The 24,169-nt window shown below is 30.9% G+C and overlaps 1 protein-coding gene across 1 annotated transcript; it reads right to left on the bottom strand.

Moving 5' to 3' along the window:
- Positions 1-953: 953 nt before the first annotated feature.
- Positions 954-12,323, bottom strand: LOC139492829 (protein lin-12-like). The gene is made up of 9 exons (XM_071280982.1): positions 12,265-12,323; positions 9,707-9,789; positions 8,047-8,118; positions 6,742-6,940; positions 5,707-5,792; positions 4,900-4,965; positions 3,241-3,334; positions 1,511-1,621; positions 954-1,081 (listed from the first exon to the last, which is right to left on the bottom strand). The coding sequence occupies exons 3-9, from the start codon at positions 8,107-8,109 to the stop codon at positions 954-956; spliced, it is 747 nt and encodes a 248-aa protein (XP_071137083.1). The 5' UTR covers positions 8,110-8,118; positions 9,707-9,789; positions 12,265-12,323.
- Between the last annotated feature and the right edge of the window lie 11,846 nt (positions 12,324-24,169).

Genomic DNA, 24,169 nt, shown 5'->3' on the forward strand with positions numbered 1-24,169 from the left:
ATGACCTGATCAAAGATAACTTATTCATCAGTCACTAAACGTAATGTATACTTACGGTCTATAACTGTAGGTAAAAGAATGACACAATTAAGAAAAAACCCTGATAAAACAAAAAATAATCAAATTATTAAATAAATAATTGTAAATTGGTAAATATACAAAAATAATAATTTAAAAACGTAAAACCTACAATTTTATAACAAAAGTTTGCACGAGGATTTATTATTCTAAAAATACTGAGTGGCATTATGTAATAACAATGTACACGAATACAAAAACCTGACAATTTTACATGGTAATGTAATAACATTAAATATTGGCAAATAAACCTTTCAAACATATTTTATATATTCCCAATCAATCATTATTATTTATGTTTGCAGCATCGCCAGAAAATGATTTTTTTTTTAGATAAAGTTAACTTGAATATGATATTTCATAAAGCATCATTGCCTTTGATTAGTTTTATAAACCGAAAATCTACATATCAACAGCGAATTCTGGTCCATAAGAATATAGTTATTATTCATCTATTTAGCTGTATTTCAATTAAATGTTATTCATTTTTTAGTTTGTATGACAAAATAGAATTGACAAAATAGAATTAAAAATTGTTTGTCCTTTGTGTTAATTTACCCTTTGACCTCTTTCGGTTCTCGTGCATCATTAAAGTTTTGTCTTTACATGTCCAGTTTTGAACGGTCAATTCCTGGTGAAGGTAAATAAAAATATTATAGTAATTGTGGACGTTTGCCATTTATAATGGTTTTTTTTTTATAAAACGGTCATATTTGCTAACGGATGCATTACTACGAAATAGATAAATAAGTGTCTTTTGTTATTTAAACTAATCAGACAAGTGTTCGCAAGATACAAAAGCGTGTTCAAATAATTTATAAAATTATCTTAAATAAGATAGACAAAGTAAACATAAACAATATTTTAGCATATTATTATTGTTTACCATTACAATATTTACCTCTGTTACATATAGATCCTGTATACCCAGTATCACACGTGCATTTATAGCCCTGTCGGGTGCTTGTACATGTCCCATGCATGCAGGGGTTTGGATCGCAGTCTGTATATGTATAAAAAAGCAATAATGAAATAAACTTATCCGAAGAAAACTACTGAGCTACATGCTTACGATCTTAAACAGGATACTATTGAATATTTTGACAATGCATAAGGTCACAAGGTTTCCAAGACCGTCTATGTCGCCATTACAATAACGTGAGATATATGTATGTACTTATTAGTGCTATATTGTTGGTGAACATAATTCATTTATTTGTTATAGCTGGCTTTAAGCTAGATTTCAGGTACTGCGAGTACTCATATTTTGTCAGATATCCTAGCGGCCAACTTATTAGTATGCTAAAATACATCACGAATCTTGGAGAGTGGATCAAACCGTGAAGGACCAACTATAAAGTTAAATATGTACAAGAAATTCCTTTTTATAAGAAGGAGATATATCCCTAAATGAATCCAATCTATAACTCACGACATAGTCCACAAGACCTAGGGCAGGTATTCTGAAGTTGAGTCTGTGAACAAACAAACGACTGGAATGTTTTGTTTGAACATGTCAGGGACTTATCAACACACCTGGCTTCTACAAAAAAATCAAGAAGATAAACAAGTTCTCTTACCATTAAAGCAATAGACACAAATGATGTCGAAATATATGTTTTTACACATTTATATCACTCAAATTGCACAGTTCACAATTAATACGACAATATGATAATGTTATAACAAAATGTATCCATCTAGACTTAGCTATTGAATTTGAAGTAAAGGTTTTCTATTTACTCTGTATGAGCAATAAACATGCAAAATTGATATTTAATTATCATCATAAATATATATTCGTTCTTTAAGATCAGTTGATTGCAAGATAAATGTTGCTTCAAGCAAGCAAACTTAAATATATCAAAAATAGCATAAGCTTCCGATAAAACGCAACAGACATAGTAAAACATTATTGAATGGTGACAACAGCTACCAAGGCATTTTTGCTAGATTAATATTATAATAGAAAACGAAATGAAATGTTCAATTTCGCATATTATCATATACTTAGACTAAATAACATATAAATTTTACCGTATGATAATAGCATGCAATTGACGTAAATTCCATATTTTTTGAATCGGTGCTTAACGGGCTGATATGAAAAGTTTATCACATGCTTCGATTGTTATCACATGCCTTTCCGTAACGTTATCACATGACATTCCGGTAATACTCGGTCAATTCCGGAAAATACACCTCAATGCTACGTTTTCAGTGAAAAACATTACAAAGTAGTGTACAAAACAATTATTTCAATACTGGAAAGTATATTGTTTAAAATAATAAAAAAATTAAAATTAAAAAACAAAAACAAAAACAAACAAATTATTTAATAAATGCATTTTTTAAGTTTTTCTGAAACATAATTTAGAAAGTTTCTTTAAAAAGTTGACTTTTCCAAACAATGATCATTAGGTATATTGTTGAATTATTTTTTTGCTGATTCGTCCATATTAAAATGTTTTCTCTCTCTCTCTCTCTCTCTGTTGAGGCATATGATAGAAAGATTTCATATTGAATGTATCAAATTTTAGGCCCGACGGCCGTGAACTCTTTTACTCTTTAAACTTCGGGAACCACGTAAAAGGATCAATATATGAATCTGTTATTTTTCTCTACTGTTGAAGCATATGATAAAAAGATCATAACATGTAATTTTTCATATCGCATGTATTATCAGCCCTCGGTCAATATCAGCCCTCGAGCCGTGCGGCTCTTGGGCTGATATTGAACCTAGGGCTGATAATACATGCGATATGAAAAATGCCATGTAATAATCTGATAATATTGTTTGCACTATGCTCACTTTATTTCTGATATTTCATGAATTGTAATAGATTGCGAATGTTGACATTAATAATTTATGTTTGATTTATTCACATCATCATGCAGATGGGGACAATTTACAAAAGTCAATAGTGTATAGACACCTGTTTTTTGTTGGAGACACTTAATTGAGTTCTATAGGTGTTTTTTTTTCGTTATTTGTGTCTTTAGTTTGGTGTCTCATAGACGTTTCCCCAGAGGGTTTACGTCTGTCTCTTTTGTATATATGGTGACAAATAGGGAAAGATTGCTGAATCCTTTGGACAAAATACTCCATGAACATAAAACGAAAGTATCAACTATGAAAAAATCTATTATATAATGTATTACCTGTATTATTATTAGCACACTTCATATTGCATAAATCTGAAGTACAACAGGATGACAAACACTCTGTCCCTTGATGCGATTGTTGTTGTTGACACTTTAATTGAAATGTGCATTTGTTGAAGTAAAATGCAAATGTACAAAACAACAGTCTAGCATATACTTGAAGATGCTCGCTCCTCTTGGTTTAAAAGTTTTGCCAGATATTCAGAAACCTCTAACTATAAGCATGTAGTGCCATATAATATTTTCCCATGAATCCCTACTTTTCTATGAATAATTTGTTTATGTATAGTATGAAATATCATATTTAAAAATCTTGTAAAATCCTAACTTGTTTATCATCCATCTTCTTTGAAAAAAAGGTATCTCTGTGAAATGGTAAAAAGTATGACAAATTAGAAATAATTATTTCCCGCGAAATTTTTAATGACATATATCTCAACGGACCCTTCATTTTTTTCAGCATTTTTATTTCTTTATTCATACGCAATTAATTCAGAATATAAATTTGACAAGCTTTTAAAACAGAGTTGTGAACATCCTTAATGTAGAAATGTTCACTTCTGTTATATAAATTTTTAGTACATGAGACACTTACTTTCTTGACAAAAAAATGATCATTGATATATCATGTCCTGTAGGAATTAGAATGTTAATATCTATTGATTTATATGAACTGTTTCTTTTTGTAAAACTCAATTCCAGAAAAACAGCACTATTTATATATTTCTTTACAATGTGGCCCATTTAACATACAACATACGTATTGGTAATCCTTAAATTCAACGGAAATTATTCTATGAAACAATTAAAAGGGTATAAAACGTGGTTACTCTGGCGTCAATATAAACTAATAATTCTTTTTTTTGGGATATTCTTAGTTGTGCGTATGATTTCATTTTAAGGAAAATGCCTTGGTTTTCCCTATTTTTTTTTAAATTACCTATGTTTTGTTTTTTGTCGCTCATTTTTAATACTGGATACATAATGCATTGTATGTGTACAGGTAGAAAAGAAAGACACAAAATATGTACACGAGGACGTTTTGTAACCATTGTCCAAATATCATGAATGAATAATGATGAAGGTGTTTTGTAAAGTCACTTTGTTTTTTTTAACAACTAATTTTGATATTAAATATAACCACGTAATATATTTCTATTAAAACAAGAATGTGTCCTCAGTACACGAATGCCCCACTCGCACTATCATTTTCTATGTTCAGTGGACCGTGAAATTGGGGTAAAATCTCTAATTTGGCATTAAAATTAGAAAGATCATATCATAGGGAACATGTGTACCAAGTTTGAAGTCGATTGGACTTCAACTTCATCAAAAACTACCTCGACCAAAAACTTTAACCTGAAACGGGACAGACGGACGGACGAACGAACGAACGGACGGACGAACGAACGGACGCACAGACCAGAAAACATAATGCCCCTCTACTATCGTAGGTGGGGCATAAAAATCGAAAATAAAATAAATAATTACAATTTATCCTAAACAAAAGTGCTATTGTTAGGCACTATAAATCATAAATGTTGAAACGGTTCCATGAAGTATTGTGCACAAATAGTATTAATAAAAAGCAGGATGTCGTACATTCTTTGTGTTGAAAAATGTGAAATTCATTTTTAAAACAATACATATTTATACCACATCTTTATGTCGGCATCCAGTCTTCCATGCAATACTCTTATCAACTTTCTCGATAAAACATTTCTGAAAATATTTGTGAATAGCTTAAAATGTAATACTTTTAAACAATTAAAATTCCAAAAAGAATGGGCAATCATTTCGGAATATACATGCACTTTATATATTTAAAGTTAATGTCGGAAATAATGTTTTGTTTTAAATATATAAGGTTTTTGAAATTCTTGAAATTCAGATGTATGAGAGGAAACAATAAAATAATTGTACATTTTGCAGATTTAAGAAACAACCGTATAATTTAAAAGAGAATTTCTCAAAAAGTACACACAAGTACAGTGATCATATGTTATTTCGCACTTGTAATCGAATTAAGTTGATGCATTATATTTGTAATATGGGAAATGTTTGGTATATCAGGAATTGATTTAATTTTAATCCATTATCTGTCATCGTAGAAAAAAATTCAATTTAGTCATTAAATGTTTGCCTTGATAAGTTAATTCACCATTCGTATTTATTTTGTCTGTCCAGAAATAAAGTCTGTTTACTTTTTTTCAATTTAAGAATGTGGTGTTTGTAACAGATAATAAATATTTTGTATCAAATTGATTTACAATGTTAAGGACTCCGAACGGTATACATCTTGTCATATTGTACAGAAACTTGTCTATTATTGACCTCGAAATGTCTTTTTGTTTTGTTGTCCTTGCCTCATTGGCATACACTACAAATTTCTGAACATATACATAAGTGATGTAAGCTAAGATATTATGCAGAAGTTATTTGTCAATACAATAGGGAACTTACCTGGTCTTTGTCACATAAAGCGATTGTATTACATTCGTTTATCTTTGAAGAGACACAATTCAAGCAGACCATTTCATGCAGAAATCCTGTAAAGTTTTACAATTATCCGTAATATGTCAATGCATTTACATCAATCTTTAAGTACATAAAAGAATTCTATGTTATCTGTTTCTAATTCAGATATATCTTTTTAAAACTACAATCATCTAACTCTCAAATTGTTGAAAAACATTTCTTTTACAGCACAAATGTATGTAATTGTATATACTTTTAAATCAATGTTTATTTTTTTTTTTATAAAATACACATCTTACCCTATAGCTAAAGACATGAATATTCCTCATACGTCGAAAAAAGTAGACAATGTAGACAATGTAATGGTTAAAAATTAAGAACAACAAATGGAAGACACACAACAAAATACAACACAGAAAGCAAAACAGCAGCATACACAGTTCCCCCAAAGAATTAAAAGATTCTGCTCTCATTATGGTACATGTCGTGCTGCACATGTTAGTACAACCAAATGAAAAGTATAAAGAATAAGGCTGCACTCGAAGAGGATGTGATCGAAAGTACAACAATTCGAACATATATGTCGTCATCTGTGAAACATATATGATACAACAGGTAACTCGTGATGCGTCCATAAATTTTTTGCAGGGATGATTTCAACTTCATCACTTGCAATACTTGGTAAATGAGCTTCCTAGTCAGTAACAACCTTCCTTCCATATCTTAATGTCGGCATGTTAATTTGAATTATAAGTGTGTATTTATAAATTTTGTAAATCTCTGTGCGTTTTCTTAAATTAAAAAAATGTTTCGTATGTTTAATTGTTGATCTCAGAGTGATATTTTTGAAAAAAACGCTTTAATACAGTTTTGACGGAATGTTTTATTATTTGAATACTCAGGATTAAGAACTTTTAGAATATTTCTGAAACATTGCTTTACCCCCATTAAGGCAATTTAAGATTACCTAATTAAGGTAAAATTGATATATGTCTGAATGAAACTACTAATTAACCATACCAACAGTTCCACACAATGACCCAGCATTACATATATCACCAAAACAGCATTTTTCACACACTATTGTATCCACCGCTGATCGGACATTGCTAGATATAACATTATGTATAGAGCTTCTTCTTAATGTTGATGATGCAATTGGCAATAATCCTTCATCATAATTCCTTTTCCCTAGTATAGATGTAATCGGGGTGCATCGCTTAAATACAAAGCATCGCTTAAATACAAAAAGTTTTAATATTTACAACGGCAGGAAAACACAAAATTGAAGCTAAAAGTAATATTTAAGTTGTCACTTTTAAAAATATTGGTCAGAGGCGTTTTTGGGATTTATCGGTAACGCTAATGTTTGATAGCCAGTCATAAATTTTATAACTTATTACACAGAAAGGAACTCATAAAACTACTACTTTTTAATAACAATATTCGAAGTTCAGTTTAAAAGACCTTCTTCTTTAAAAAAAATACTTGTTATTGTACCTGTATTTATCCACATGTTGTCCCATATGTACCTTGTTATACTCGACCTTTGATTGCATTAAATGAGAGGACGAATCAGAATAATTGCTATTACAGTTACAAGTTTAAGTACTATTTTGGTACATTGGCTGTGTATTCACAATTAATATCATTGCTTCACTAATATTAAAATATATCTAAACCAGTAAATGCAATCTCTCTCTGCTAATTGATTTTCCTTTAAGTTCAGTTTTTTTGTGATTTTACTTTTTACTTTTTTCTCATATGCCTAATGATGAATTAAAAATGGAATAAAATGTAAAAACCAGCATGACACAATGTGAACCAAGTTATTTTCGCGAGCGATTTATTTTTGCGACTTTCGTGAGGAGAAAATAATATTAAGTAAATAAGAAAATCGCGAATTTTAAAAACTGTGAAATGGACTAGAATTGGTATTACGCGAAATAAAGTATCTGCGAGAATAAGTTGGTTTACAATATACATATTATAATGTTATAAGTGAAATATTGTCCATTACATTCGACGTCCATGTGAAGTTAAAGTGATCCTGAGTTTAAAACGTGCACGACATTGAATGACACTTAATGTCAAACATTTCTAATTTTAGAAAAAATATATTGAAATAACGAACACTGTGTTGTATCCGCATTATATGTAATCAAAACCATGATAAACAATAGTTCATTTCTTTTCAGAATTTTCATAAATAGATTCAGCTGAAGAGACCATGGAGAGACCATAGCGTATTTGTCAATTTTATTAATTTTATTTGTATCTGGGTATTTTTAGGCATAACTATGTGCTCAAATTATTATATATTACCAAAGAGCTGCTGCAGCCAACATCGAACCAAATGTGGCCGTCATCTGTAACGTATTTCCGCATTATACATAACTAAAAATGTGAGTTTCATTATTTAGTAACAAGGAAACCTTTCAAATAAGCTATATTAGTTAGCTAGGGTCTTGTAATTGACAGTAACATCACATTACTCGATACAAAAAGAAAATAAAAGATATCAATTTCCTAGAAAATGTTAAAAACAGAAAGTCCGTAATCAAAAGGCAAAATCAAACGATTAAACACACCAAACGGACAAAACAACAGTTGTAATATTACTGACTTTGAACTGACATTTCCTTATGTAGAAAACTGTTGATTTACATGTTGAAGCCTGATGTTATAGGTTTCAAACGTTTCTCCTATATATCTGTGCCATAACTGTCTTTAATGCTTGAGCTTGTTTACCATACAATTCAGCAAATATAGAAGTTACAATGTTTACAAATAAGTTAGCTATGACAAACAGGGCATATTCTATTTCTTTTTTTTAAATGTTTGATATCCATATGTGTTACTGCGTGAAATTGCAGTCGTTTTCATTATCATAACAAGTCACAAAAAGAATGAGAATATTCTGTCATTCTGCTTCAGCTGGCAAGGATGTTTTCACGTATTGTATCAATTAAAAAGTTTTTAAAGAGAGATAATTACATGGGAATATAGGATGGAAGCTAAGACCCAGTAAAGCTTCTAATACCAGTTGTTGGCACTATACGAATTATGTTCATTTCACATTTTTTATGATGGTGTGAAACACAAGCGCTAACGGGAGGGAGATTTTACTTAATTTTATATGACGAAGAGATACAGGCGACTAAAAGGTTGTAAAAATGAATTTATTGATTTAAACTCCACCAGGCAAATCAGTCCTTAGTTGAATATGGTGTTCTCATTGAAAACCTTTTTGTTCACATACATGTAGCTCATATCGCTTTCCTCGTATTAATGCATTCCAACTTTTAAATGTATAGGTGGATGCGTTCCGAATAAATTCAAATCCTGGAAACCGATTTGGAAGCACGAAATATATAAAAGTGTTTATTTCATTGAAATCTTTTCTTTTGTCGTAAAGATAAGTTCTTAACCAACCAATCTGTTGAGATTTTAAAATAAAAACAATACTACATCCATTTAATGTCAACATGCCTTGAGAGTTCGAACCTAATTTTATTTATATAAGAAAATGTAAACCAACACTTTTAAAAAGGATTAGTATGATTCATTTCGTACCGAAGTGCTGATGACTGAGTTGATGATAAGACATATAAATTTCCTGCGTTTAAAGCGTATTTCTGAATTTTCTTTCATCTGGAGTGTTCAAAGCCGAATATTTGAAAGATAAGGATGTACAAGAATTGATACAGCAGAAGAGTTATATAACCAAAAAGAACACATAGGAACAATTGGGTCAGCTTCTTCTGAGGGAGACACCATAAATTAAATCATTTACGTATGAAGTAATGTAATTCATATTTCATTTCCTTAAACCGTACATAAGACAAACAAATATACAATTAAAGTAAAATGTTATCTATTCAAACGAAAAAGAGCTACGCATGGCATTTATTTTCATAGATATCTAGTTGTCGAATGAAACAAATGAAAGCAATTATTCTGACATAATATTTAATATGTTTACCTCTTGGTATCCACATCGTTTTATATTCTTGCAGTCCGAAGGTTGAGCTACCTGATCACATTGTAAACAAACTGGTCCTCTCGCTGAAATATTAATGATATAACATACCTGTAAGTTTGAATAAAACAGTATTTTTTATTATGAAAAACGGTCATAGAACAAGTAAAAACGGGTTTACAGCGAAAGTGACTATCAACGCATGAAAAAGTTCCTTTTAAGCATGCAGAATAGACTAAGCGTATACATCTATTTAAATATAATTGTATTTGCCCCCATTTATACAAATCAAATTATAGTGAACACTTAAAATAGACATTTTACAAGAAATTGATAAAGCAAGAGAAATTATTGCAAGTTACGTCCCTCTTTAATTGTCGTGTACGAATCCTATTATCTAATACAGATTAACTAGAGGGCTGTTATTTTCATTTCAAAAGAATTTCACGGCTGTTTTTTTTTTAATAAGTTTGATTTGTAGGCGTTTTCTACGTAATGTGTTTTTCATAATCACACACAATCTCATTATCCATTCATCTTCTTTTTCAATAAAGAATTACAGGTCGCCTTTGTACTGAATTTACAGTATAATAATATGATTTATATTTTATGCTCGGGAAAAATAACAATATATTGTAACACATGGTTATAAGATTGTTAGATCTTTTTGATTTTGTGTTTTATCCACTGCTTTTAAGAGTATTTGTTTTAAGTTTTAGTATTGCAAATAAATATAATGAACAAGTTATAGTCAAAACTAAAACTGATTGTTTTTTTAAAGTATCAAACCAAAACACTTTGCAAACACATACATATTTTATTCATTAATACAAATAGTTTGAACTTTAGATATTTAATGATATATCTTAGATATCCTTAAGTTTATAAATGCTTTTATGTGACTTATTAATTGTCATTTAAAATTATATGCTATTTTGAGATGATCCCTTTATTAAACTGCTTGTACTTCTTGTTGTTGACGTTTGTATCATGTAAATTTAGTTATTATATCCAATAGAGTTCCATAATGTTGTTGATCATAACACCAGTGGATACTCTGTTCCATCAACAAATAGTTCACCCAGTTCTGTTAATTAAGTTCTCCGACATTTTGAAAATATGGTTTACTGGAAAAGTGACCTATCAGGCAAATCAACAAGACTGACTGGCGTAAATATATGTTTACCACCTGCTTTCTTCCGACCAATACTTAAACCCTTTACCCATTGTAAAAATTGATGGGTTCTCTGAGATAAGAAGGGGCAAGTTCATTAAGAAAGTTCGCTTGTCATGTTTTGGAATTTTGTCAGATTTTTGGAATCCTCTGGTTTTATCCATTTGAATGCCTTAGAACATTTTGCAAATTAACCCCTATTTTTCTTTTTATAAATTTTTTACATGTAAAATTATAAGCCATCTGTAAAAGGCTTAAAATATCGTTGTTATTTGTGGATAGTTTTTGAGCACCTAAACTTGTCAATGGTAAAGCTATGAAAAATCACGAGAGAACACTTTCCCTCCAAAATTTTAATGGCTTATATTAATTTGGCTCGTTTAATTTTCTTAACATTTTTATAAAATGTTTAATTTGACCCTTTGACAAAAATACAAAAATTTCTTAAAATTTGAACCAACCACTTTTTCAGAAATATTTCATTGGTTAGATAGTAGTATGACTAACCCTTATTTTGATTGTTGAGAAGTTTAATATTTCCTTAACAAAACAACGTGATTAAAACGTTTAGCTGATTTTTACAGAGTTATCTCTCTGTAGTGTTTGGTACCACCTTAATCCCCTATCAATATCTACTAGTGTTATGAAAAGCTTGTTATTTTGAAAATGAGTAGCGAACTTCCCTTAAGGCTTTGAATGTGTACAGCAACAGTTTTCTACTAGCAGAGGAATTTAAATTGAAACCAAAAACCAATGAAGAGTCGAAAGTATTGGATTTTTGGTTTGGATTCCTAGCCTGACAGCAGTGTTCTGACTAGTTTGAATAGACTCTAGAAATATCAAAATTTTACATTAAAGCACCACAATCATCAATTCGTGACGTAATCAGTGAGTATATTTACGTTTTTCAACCGTCCTCTGTTATATGTGACCGAATCGGTCCAATATTAAGAATCTCATGATAACAGATAACGCAACTGCTGTTATATTTTAGTTTGAACATATTCGCTTGACTCTGAGTGACTGGCTATGTTGGGTTGATCCTATTACAGTGAGCGGTGGCCATTGCCGAGTTGATCGAATTGTTAGTTTTGTCTACATATTCCTATGAAAAATGAGTGTCCGTCTGTCTTTAGGTGATTTTACTACAGTGAATAGGTATTTGTGAGTTTCAGTATTCCTTAAACATTGGTATATTGCAGGCCATCTGTAATAGAGCTGCAAGTATCGAGGAAGGTGATTTATGATGTATCTCTTGGCCATATAAGTAAATAATGAGTAAATAACTCATCAGCCCTATATATTTTTGAAATAATTGAGTTTGAGTTTCTACAATTTATGCTATTTTATATTTTTTTGCATTTAGAAAAATTGTTATTTTACTCACTTTCTGACTGATGTCCCTGAAGCAGTATCAAAGTTAAACAATCTGAAATTTAATACATAAGCAATAACTAATAGGATATGCTACATTAATATATGTTGAAAATATAACAATAATGACAAAAAATGAAATAGAATGCATGTCGAAAACGAAATTATACTTATTGGGGTTTGTATATGTAAAAATTAATATACATCTATGAAACTGAATTGACAATTAAATTTCACCACTGGAACATTGTCAATGACAATTTTCTCGAAAACCTGTTATCCAAAATGGACAAAAGGTCCCAAAATATCCTGAGACTAAACACATTAATTGGAAACCAAGACAGTTGTTTTTTTATTGATCCAGTCAATGATTATGTGAGGCAATTTTCTTAACACGTCATATGCGATGTAGACTTTGTTAATTCTAAAAGACCACACGGTGTCCTATAGCTGTTAATTTCTGTGTCTTTTGGTTCTTGGACACTGTTTCATATGCAATCATACCGCATCTTTTTATTTTTGTAAATATTCTTTCCAAATGGATTATGGTTATATGGTCGTTATAGTATTAAGGACAAATGAATGGGTCTATGCATACACATTCTACATGGATGTTTAAAGAGCCAAAATGTTGCTTATCACCTGTCCTTCCTCTATGACAAATATGTATATGTCTCCGCAGATAAAGCCTTTAACAACATTGAATGTGTTTGTTAATCACATTACATAAGCTGCTTTATAAAGTAATTGGTATATGAAAACTCAAACATATTCCCAACGACACTTACAATCGAGGAAATCTTATTATATGTTCCCTTTGAATTTCAACAAAGAGTTGAAAATTGGATCTTTTTGTGCTGTCCTTCCAAACAACGTTATTTTGTTGGGTCTTAATTATTTATATTAATTATAAGCAATGAAAGACATGAAGTCTTTAGAGTTGCCGTGAATCAGATGTTGATATTTAAATTTTTACATACAATCTGGATCTCTGTCCTCTTGACCAAAATGTTAAATTCGTGACTTTTTTCCAATTTATCCCAGTATTCCTCATTTCAAAATAAAAGACAAAAAGGATTGGTCCTGCTATATAGATGATGATATCATCACTCAAAATAATTATAAGTTTGATGATTATGTTAATATTATATTAGTATATTCCATCGAACTTAAAATAAATGATAATAAAGATACATATCTTTGTATTAACATTTCAGCCTGTGCATATGGAGTATAAATATATGATCATTACAATAGACATCTTTATGGATGCCATCACTAGTTCGTTCACCGTCATGAATTATCTAATTCACATATGCCGACGGTCTGTTATTATTGTTATAAAAACATTCCAGTCCTTTTTACTCGAGAGTGACCAACCGTTATATATTGATCACCGGGGTTGAATTTATATGAGCAACCCAAAACTCTGTCACAAGAAGAGCTGGATTTACTACTCTTCTGGAGCACCGGTGATCACCCTCGAATCGGGTTGGGTTCGTGTACTCATTTTTATCCGTTCTTCATTTTGTTTTATGTACTGTTGTTTGTCGTTCCGTCTTTCTTCGTTTTTTGCTATGGCAGTGTCATTTATCAACAAGTTTGTGAGTTTGAATATTCCTTAAGTATCTATCGCCATGCTTTTTTCTTTAACAGGTTTATGCTTTTATAAATCGATGTATCATTTTAACTATGGTGAACTTAAAAGTTAGTCTTGTTACTTGTTTAATTTTTTTTTACAGATATTTCATTGTTGCTTATTCAGAATTATTCAGAAATTTTGGAACGGGTCTCGTCTTGGTAGCTTTTATGACGATTAAGTATATTGATGTTATCAGTGAGTCTAAATTACTCAACAGTATTAATAAAGGCAACAGTAATATACCGCTGTTCAAAATTAATAAATCAATATAGAAATGAAGACAAATTCGGGTTCCAAACTTAAACTGACGGAAACACATCAAATACAAGAGGAGAACAACGACACAACAGAAACACAACACTAAAATGCAACAAACACAGAAACGAACTATTATAACAATGCCCATAGAAACAATGGTGGGTTTTATTCGTGTTGCTGCTGCTGTGGCAATGGTAAATATAACATTACAAGGACAACATTACAAGACAGGACTACAATACAAATAAATGGGGAATATATAGGATAGAGAAACACACGAATAATAGCTTTCAAAAGGTATCAGGTTTATATTTTTGTACGCCAGACGCGCGTTTCGTCTACACAAGACTAACCAGTGACGCTCAGATAAAACAGTTCGAAAACCAAAACAAGTATAAAGTTGGAGATCATCGAGGACCAAAAGTTCCAAAAAGTTGTGCCTTATACGGCTAATGTTTTCTGCCTGGGATAAGAACATCATAATTATTTAGAATAACTAAAATACTTTTGCAAACAGAAAATTTATAAAAATGACTATATAATAGATGTACATTATAACACCGAAGTGGTGACTAACTACAGAATAGAAACGAATACATAAAAACAGCGGAAACCTGCACATTAAAAGACACAGCCGAGTTAGCCGAAGTGATCGACGCACAAAGTGATGTCACCTTTGTATTCTAAAAAATCCCCAAAAATCGGAATTAGGATGGTAATACTTATATGACAATTATTAATAACAATGAAAATTACAAAACTAATTAATATAAAATTGTGGTAGTAATTAGATAATGCATGTCGGTGTTTCTTCTAAATCAAACTGTAAACCAGAAATATCGTATAAATTTAGTTGATCAAAACTAAAATCTAATAAATGAACTGGGTGATTAATTATATTTACCATAACACACGAATACAACAGAAAAATAATAATATTTACCACTGCAAACGATAAGACATTTGACAAAAATATTTTGCGAAATGATAGTTATGGACTGCTATCAAATTACCAGACCATTATTGACAACATTAACCATTCTGAATAAATCAGAAATTTGACTCAAGTCTTAACATCGCGGAGGAATTTATTATTCAGATGTTTTAAAGCTCTTGAGATCATGAGAGTCGTTTCAGTTCAATTGTGTTGCCTATGTAATCACCAAGGGACACCCATAGCATGCATAGTCACCATGTTTGCTCTTATATTTCCGAAGCACCAAATATCACATCCACGTTTTTCGTTGCATGTATCTCCGAACTTTATTTAAAAGCAATACGAAAAGCTTTATACATATATATAGGTTATAACCTGTTTTGTCATTAAATCATAGCTTAGTGGCATAATACTTACAGAAAATGTGTATAAGGAAAAACATTGCCTTGTACCAAATGACAAGAACGCTCTATTTTCCTAAAGATAAGAGTTACAGTTATAGATAACACCACACTATTGTTAGGATAATCTTGTTTTGTTCGTAGTCGAACAATTCAATCATTTGTAGAACGGCTTTGAAAAATTAACAACAATTCGTTTTAGATATAAATTGTAACTAATGTGTGTAAATACATTAAGGTAGCACTACTTAAAATCCCAAATTCATTATCATATCACAATAGGGAGTAAATTGATAATGAACGTATAAAAATAAAAACACATGGTAATTCATCTAAATATATAGGCATTTGGGAGGGGCGTAAATATCAATCATCTGTTGATACCAGTATCCAGCTGTTAATCCCTGATCACAAGATAAATATTGGTGTCTTATATCATTAAAGTAATTCATATAACATGGTAGTAAACAGAAAGAAAGAAAAAAATATGAAAAGAAAAAACTATAAAGGGAAAAAATCTACCAAATTGTAAAAAAAAATATGTAAGAGTGTTAAAGTATCTTTTAAAGCCTCTGACTGCCTGTATAATTTTCTTCTTTTGGTCTTGCTTTATAACCAATTTTAAGTTTATGTGTATTTTTCAATTCCATAAAACTCAAAAATCATGTGGGACCGTCTATTTTCAAGAAGATGGTCCTTATTTTTTAATAACATGTCTTTTAATGAAAAAATTTTAATGTTATATTCAATTTCAGTCATACTTTTTATCTTTTTAAAATGAAAATGAAAATCATTCTTTACGGTGAGAATAATAATGTTAAATAATGATTATATGAAGCTGGTCAATTCTGTTAGTCTCTTATCTTAGATTGCCTGGACAGAGGCGGAGCTTTGTTTATATTTAATTACTGCATCACAGATGTCGGTCAAATCTGTGACGTTAAACTCGCGCCAAATGCCAAGTCAGACTGAGTGTTGGTCAGTTCACGCATAATGCAAAATTTACAACATTACAGCATTAAAGATTCAAAGTGTGTTTATTGATAAAATAATGGTGTCCCAACCCTCTTTGGGTGTTCCCAGTGGAATTTTTGTATTTATGTTTCACTAAAAAATTTAAGGGGGGTATTCAGTTTTTAGGTCATTTCTCAGAATACTTTTTCATAAGAATTGTTAGGAATAAAAGCAAAAATAAATTTTAAATGATTCCACTGTTGTATGATCAGTCTTATTTCATATTTAAGTTTCATACCAGCCAAAAGTTACTAAATGTATAAGCACTTCATGACATCACTTGTATATATTCCTCACTATACAGGCGAATACGCTCCATCAGTGTTTAGTTTTTTTTTTATCTTGATATGATAAAAACATTTCTTTAACTCTTACAGAACTTATTATTATATATATGTTGCAGACCATATGAGTATGTGGACCGTACGCGTAAAATTAATATTATTATAATTAGATGAATAACGTGAATAAGTAAACATTCACTGAATCAATTGAAATTAAGTATTTATTTAATTGTTTATCTGAATCCTATTTTGGCACTCTGGCCCAGGGTGACACTTGCTGCCACAAGGAACGTCAGATTTGTTACATTTACATGTTTTGTTCATGCATTTTCCTTTGCATTTGCATGTCTTGCCAGCAAAAAGCTTGCTTGTTTTGCGACAGCTGACAATGACAATCCTTCTGTTTCCAATGTGCAGTTTCAATCTTGAGTGTCAAACGTTCTATATAACCCATATTAGTCTAGTATCTTTGCCGGTTTTTGTAGTAAAGTTCCTAAATATTCTAAAAACTTTTCTTCCAACATTATGTTTACTTCCGATAAATTCAATTTCAGTGATCCCAATTACATTTCGTGTATTACTGACATGCTAAATACAAAATTAAATTAACGAAATTTTTTAAAATATTAAGTTTTTATTTCATTTACAATTGAACTTTTTATATTAATTAGAGATTTCAGATATGTTGATCTGTAATATACATTTGTATCTAATAAACTTGCTGACCTTCAGACCGTACGCGTACAGTCCGACCGTATGCGTATTATGAAAAAGTACGCATACGGTCCAAATACTCATATGGTCTGGAACATACCATACGGTATGAGTTATGCACAATATTGATGGCCGTATGTTGAAAAGTAAAATAGCAAAAATTCCAAACTCCAAGGAAAATTCGAAACGGAAAGTCCTTTATCAAATGGCAAAATCAAATGCCCAAACACTTCAAACGAATGGAAAACAACTGTCATATTATGTAGAAAATGATTGATTAAACCTGGAGATATAGCTACAGTTGTTAACATCAACATTAATGTCATATGGGCTCTGGTTGATAGTTGTCACATGGACAATTATTACATAACTTCTCAGTTTTCCTTAGCTGTACAGGCAAATATACACCAAACCAAAATATCATTACACATAATATTATCTTTGACGTTAAATGGTACAAATCTGAGTAATTTGATATTGATCAGACCACGATTTACCTAACTACTTTTTTTGTTAAAAAAAAGAGGATGTCTTAGGTATTTAATATACACGATGTTCAACTTTGAATGCTTTTAAGTAGAAAAGTTCAATAGCACAATTGTTTTTGTTAGGAAAATTAGAATATATGTAAGAAGTTACAATAAACACGACAATGTCAAAGACATATTGAAACCGTGGGCACCTTTCACACAAATCACTGATGGTAACCGTTTTGTAATTATATGGACCAAACACCAACTTTGTTGTTGTGGTAGGCGTCTGTACTATTTCTGGGGCAAAGCTTTTGACAAATTATTGAGATTCTTAAGTTTACTTATTGTACTCTTTCACGTACACAACGACCAATTAGGCCCTAGATATGTTCAATAAATTATTTATTCTAAGCTTTTCACTAGGAATTGTAAACACTATGAAAATAACATATTCAACTTTTGGTTCATAAATGAGAAGATAGGTAAAGCATCCTTGATTTGTGTGAAAGGCAGTCGGTAATGAATATTTTTGTGTTAATTTCGACAGACACATACTCAGTTTTCCAAAACAGAAGGAATTTTGCTGTTAAACCTGTGCATTTGTAAGCATTTCAAGTTAAACATTGTCAATTTTTGTTTCCCAAGATATCCTCTTGTTTGACAGAATTTGTACTTCATTATACTTGTTACTTTCTTCAACTTAAAAAAAACAACATTCTTTTGCAAAATTTTGCTCCCATAAATATATTATATTGCAGTGTGGTACGATACTTTTTTCCAGGTGTATGTGTTTTCTATTGATACAATATGCAAGGGCTTGCGCCATCATGATATCCTTACTAAAGGATTGCTGCCTACAAGCAAATGTTTTAACCAAGAGAGTAGACTATGAAAAAGTTAGTGTCAACTCGTAGATATTTTTTAAAGACGCTATCATGAACGATTGACCGTTATGAAGCATCTAAGTCTCACTTACTAAAATGATATGTTTCACTTCTATTAGTCACAACCTCGTCCTCTTTTCCTGGACAAGGAAACCACCGAATACACATTTTTGCAGAACATTACCATGCAATTAGTAACACGTCACATGACACAAGCAAATGAGGAAGTGGTTATCGTCCTGGAGCAATTAAATGCATGTCCGATTAATTGCGGGGTTCTTGTCACTCAACCTTTAGTTTTCTGCGAAGTGTTATGTTTGGTTTATGTTTTCTTCAAATTTTCGTCCCTTTTTTCCAACAATAATGGTGTAGGTCTCTTTTTAGCTGACCTCACCCGAGGTTAAAGTTAGCTAATCTTAGATCATAACTAGGTGTCCATCGTCCGTTAACATTTCAAAAGCTGAGATCTACCTACTGTCCAACATTATAAAAACTGTTTGACGACTTCTTAAAGGAGTTATTGCCCTTAATTGATAAATTGTCCGTTTTACAGGAATATCAAAAATGAACAGCAAGACCAGATCTACAATTAAGTAAAAAATGAAATGGTCAATTGACTCCTCGAAAACCAGAAATCATACTAGATAAATAATTTGCACGTCAACTTCGTACTTTATCTGGCCTTTTTAACTTTGTTCGATTCGAGCGTCACCGATGAGTCTTTTATAGACGTAACGCGCGTCTGGCGCAAATACCAAATTTCAATCCTGGTATCTATGATGAGTTTATTTACCTACATTATGTATGTGATGTCATCATATTAGAGGCTAAACTGGGAAAGTTTTTTTATTTCGAGTTTTACGACTCATGATCTAGAGATACGAATGGGGAGGTTTCTGTGCACATTAAACTAGACTAACCCCTGCATATTGTTGTGTCTTTGCCAAGTTGGGTTGTCTTACCCATTTGCTGTTCGCTATTGTCTTTCTTTTTACTTCGTTTTGCTCGGAGGTAGTTGTGTTCTGCTGTACTGTCTGTTATGTTTTGAAATTTCTGCTAGCCCCTCATAATAATAGGTGACTAGAAAAAACCCGGGAACAAATTTTTTTCCACCTCCCATCGATCGGCAAATTATTTCGTTTACACGTTTTTAAACTGAAATCTTAAATCATTGGTTGCTAATTTACAAATCTTGATCACATGTTTTTTTGTTGATGGAATATCTTGTCTAGAACCCTGGTTGCCCCCACAAATCCTGGATCCGCACCTGATTTCTAGTGTTTCCGTGCTTAGAACCACCCCTATATAAGAGTGGGCTGAAAATTCTATGCATTAATATGAATGCGGGGGGGGGTCACTTTTCAGCCGCACTTCTGTTCCCATTTTTAACCGAAAACCGAAGTAATCCCTCCACCCTTTTCATGTTGAATTGCTGCGGTTCCCCGGAAGGAAAAGCTATTGACGTGTACAACAGTTGTTGTTAAATTGCTGAGAGCGTCAAGGGAATGTGTACCGCAAAGTGTTTCGGTGTAAGGTAGATTTCAGGTGTTTTCGTGCTCCATATATGAGTGGGCTGGAAATTTTATGCATTAATATATGAATGTGGGGTCACATTCCAGCCGCACTTCTGTACTCATTTTTAACCGAAAACCGGAGTAATCCCCCGACCCTTTAGGGTATACTTTTTGCTGAGCAGACCATAATTCTTGCAAACAAAGCGGAAATGATGACGGCACGTAAATTCTTGCTAATTTACTAAAAAATATTTCGCAACATGCTCCCACTACAAAAGTCAAAAAGTCTGAAAAGACCAGTTTTTGTCTGAATTTGCATGAAGTTTTACTCGACATTCTTAATTTGTCTAAATAATATTTAAAACTTCTTGACATAGTATTAATTTGTCTAATAAGGTTCTTGATTTTTCTTGACAAGTGTCTTGACAGTATGAACATTGTCTTAAAATTTCTCGACACTTCCTGTATCATCTGATAAGAGTCTGGATTAGTCTCGACCAATTCTTGACTGTCTTAAATTTGTCTCGATCTGTCTTGACATATTCTTGACATTCTTAATAATGTCTTAATATGTCTTGACATATTCTTGACATTCTACGTAATGTCTGAATATGTCTCGACACATTCTTGACAGTCTTAAATATGTCTTGACACTTTCTCAACAGTATACACTTCGCCTGAAATGTGTACAGATTTATTCTGCACTGTTTATGACATTCTATTGCTGTTATATACTCCTTTTTATTATGGCTAAACTAAACTTTGAAGAATCAAGGATTAATTTGGTATAGTAAAATACCCTTTTGGTTCACCTAAGTTGGAATACCCTGAATAACCCCCCATGTAGTTTAGTTTTGATTGTTTTCACTTCGAATATAAGTCGAAAAAACTGACAAACAGCATTTAGATTTTTGCAATTCGCAAAACTGCCAGTCAAATATGCTTTACTAAAATAGGTGTCTTGTAGGCAGTTTATAATATGACCATGTGTCTCTTTTTGGACCCCACAATTCATCTTTTAGGTTTATGTGGCTAAAAAAAAGAAGGAGAAGGGGGGGGGGTTACGTGTAGGTAAAAAAATTTGTTCTCATCTTGATTAAAAAAAACTTATTCATTTTTTAGAACAATTCAAAAACATTTTTTATTCAAATTTGAGTGTTGAATTTTATAATTTTTCATCAAAATGATGATTTTCATGATTTTCATCTATTAACAAAATTTTGAAATTGTAGTGGCATGATTGGTCAATTGATAAGTTGTATGGCTGATTACAGGTAAATCAGTAATTTCTATTTAACAGTTGTGTGTATTCTGGGGTATGAATACCTTAATTTTATGGGGAACATCCTGTCAATGTGTAATACTTAATATATATTCCAACAGATGACATTACACAAATTTTTCTTCTGTTAATGAATGATTTGTATATCATCATAATTTGCTATTTATATAAACCACATTTTTGTACAAGTACTATATATACCATGGTTTTTACGAGTTAACAATATTTAAACATACGAATCCGAAGGATGAGTTTGTTTAAATATGTTAATGAGTAAGACACATGGTATATAAAATTTGTAATATAAATAAAATGATTGACAGCTTCAAGACCTTCAACTAATATTGGAAATTGGTGACGTTACAGTTTTATCCAATGAAATGGAAGCGCGTGCAAGTCACTTTTGCGCTTCGTGTATGATCGTCTGTGTATTTCATGTAATAGAACCCCTGAATTTGCAGAAAGTAAAGAAAATGTCGGATTTTCCCGATTTTCTTTTTAGTTTTGCGCCCCGTGTATGATTGTAGGCGCAGGTAATTTCATAATGTCATCAGACTGAGGTAAACAAAAATGTCGGATTCCAGCGACAAGGATTAAATAATTATTCTAATGACGGTAAGAATTGTTTTTTTTTGTTTTTTTTTAATATATCATACAAATTAATCATATTTTACAGAATTTTCATCTAATTGAAAAATGTTTTTCTTCCGTTATTTTATTACATTATTTATTAAAACACAATTTTAATAACTAAAACAATATTTTAACAGTGGCGAATCCAGGGGCGTAGATAGTGTACGTCCCCTAATCATGTTTTTTCACAGATATTTGTAGCCGATATTTATTCCTTTTTGTATAGGTACCCCCCTTTTTAAATCGAAATTTAATTGAATTTTCGCAAAGGAAATGATAGTTTTACATTTTATTTTTTTCAAAACTGAAAGAAGAAACATTTAGTAATTGTTTCCAAAATTAAGGGAGTTCGTAATAATCCTATATAGTTTGTGCTTTTTCTTATAAAATGAAAACAAATGAAGATCTTGACCTTTCAGTACGTTTTACAGTTTCCTAAATATTTTAGAGGCGGATGCATTTAAAAAAAAGGTGGAGCTTCAGCCATGGAATAACATGAAAATGAATATGTTATACCATGGCTGAAACTCCGCCTTTGTTCCTTTGGATTCTAGTCGAGTTGCATACTTAATTAGCAAAGTATGGTACAACATAATTTTGCATATAATATACCATGGTTTTCCCTCACCCCACTTTTTAAGCAAATTATTTCATAAAAACATAAAAGGAAAAAATCCAATTTATGTTACAATAATTATTTACCATATTAACATTGAATATTATGAATGTAGAATAAAATATGTCTACAGTATGATTTGTTTAAATCATTTAATTTATAAGATTTAGGAATCAAAATTTGTAATTTTTTAAAAACCCACATTTAAATTGTTTTATATCAACACACCCACATTTAAATTATTTTATACATTAGATTTTAGGTAAACGGACAGAAAGTCACAGGACAAAAAGTCACAGGACATAAAGTCACAAATTTGATAGGACAAAAAGTCACAGGAAAAAAAGTCACAAATAATTATTTGACAATTGTTGGAATATATAAGAAAAATATCTTGAAAATATTTACTTTTTAATACATATATTCATATTAAAGTTAATGGAATTTATCATTCTACTTGACAAATGAAGATTTATTTTATTTTAATCATGCAAAGGACATATTCCTTGGCACCATGAAGCCATTTGAGTGCCAATCTACTTTGACATTTTGTTTTCTTAACAATTATTTGATCATCTTTGATATTTTTTTTGATAAATTTTGCTTACAAAGTTGGTTAACATTCAATACATCAAGAAAAACACAAAAAATATTTTTGTAAAAATAAGCATTTTTTATTCAAAGAAAATAATCAGAAAAAATTAATTGTGACTTTTTGTCCTTAGACTTTTTGTCCGTGACTTTTTGTCTGTGACTTTTTGTCCTGTGACTTTCTGTCCTACATTCAGATTTTATAACCACATTTGCATTTGTAAAAATATTTTGATACCCAAATTTTCAATTATTTTACATGCCCAACTTTCATTTTTTGTTGTAAGAAGTGTAACTTGAAACAACACTATATTATGTAAAGAGAAATAAAGATTAAAGTTTAATCATGAATATTGGTCATGATTTGTAAAACTCAGAACTGTCAAGTAAATTTAAGACACAATTCCAAATGTTCAGAATATGTCAAGCCATACTTAGAAAAAATAAGAATGTCAAGAATATGTCGAGAAATTTTAAGACAGTATTCAAATGTCAAGAATTTGTCAAGAAATTTTTAAGACCATATTCAGAATGTCAAGAATATGTCAAGTAAATTTCATACAAATTTGATATAATTGAGAATTTGTCAAGAAAAATTAAGACACAAGTCATACTTTTGGAGAATGTCGAGTAAAAGTTCATGCAAATCAAGACAAAAACTGGTCTTTTCAGACT

The sequence above is a fragment of the Mytilus edulis genome, chromosome 10 (genome assembly GCF_963676685.1).
Source record: "Mytilus edulis chromosome 10, xbMytEdul2.2, whole genome shotgun sequence".
NCBI lineage: Eukaryota > Metazoa > Mollusca > Bivalvia > Mytilida > Mytilidae > Mytilus > Mytilus edulis.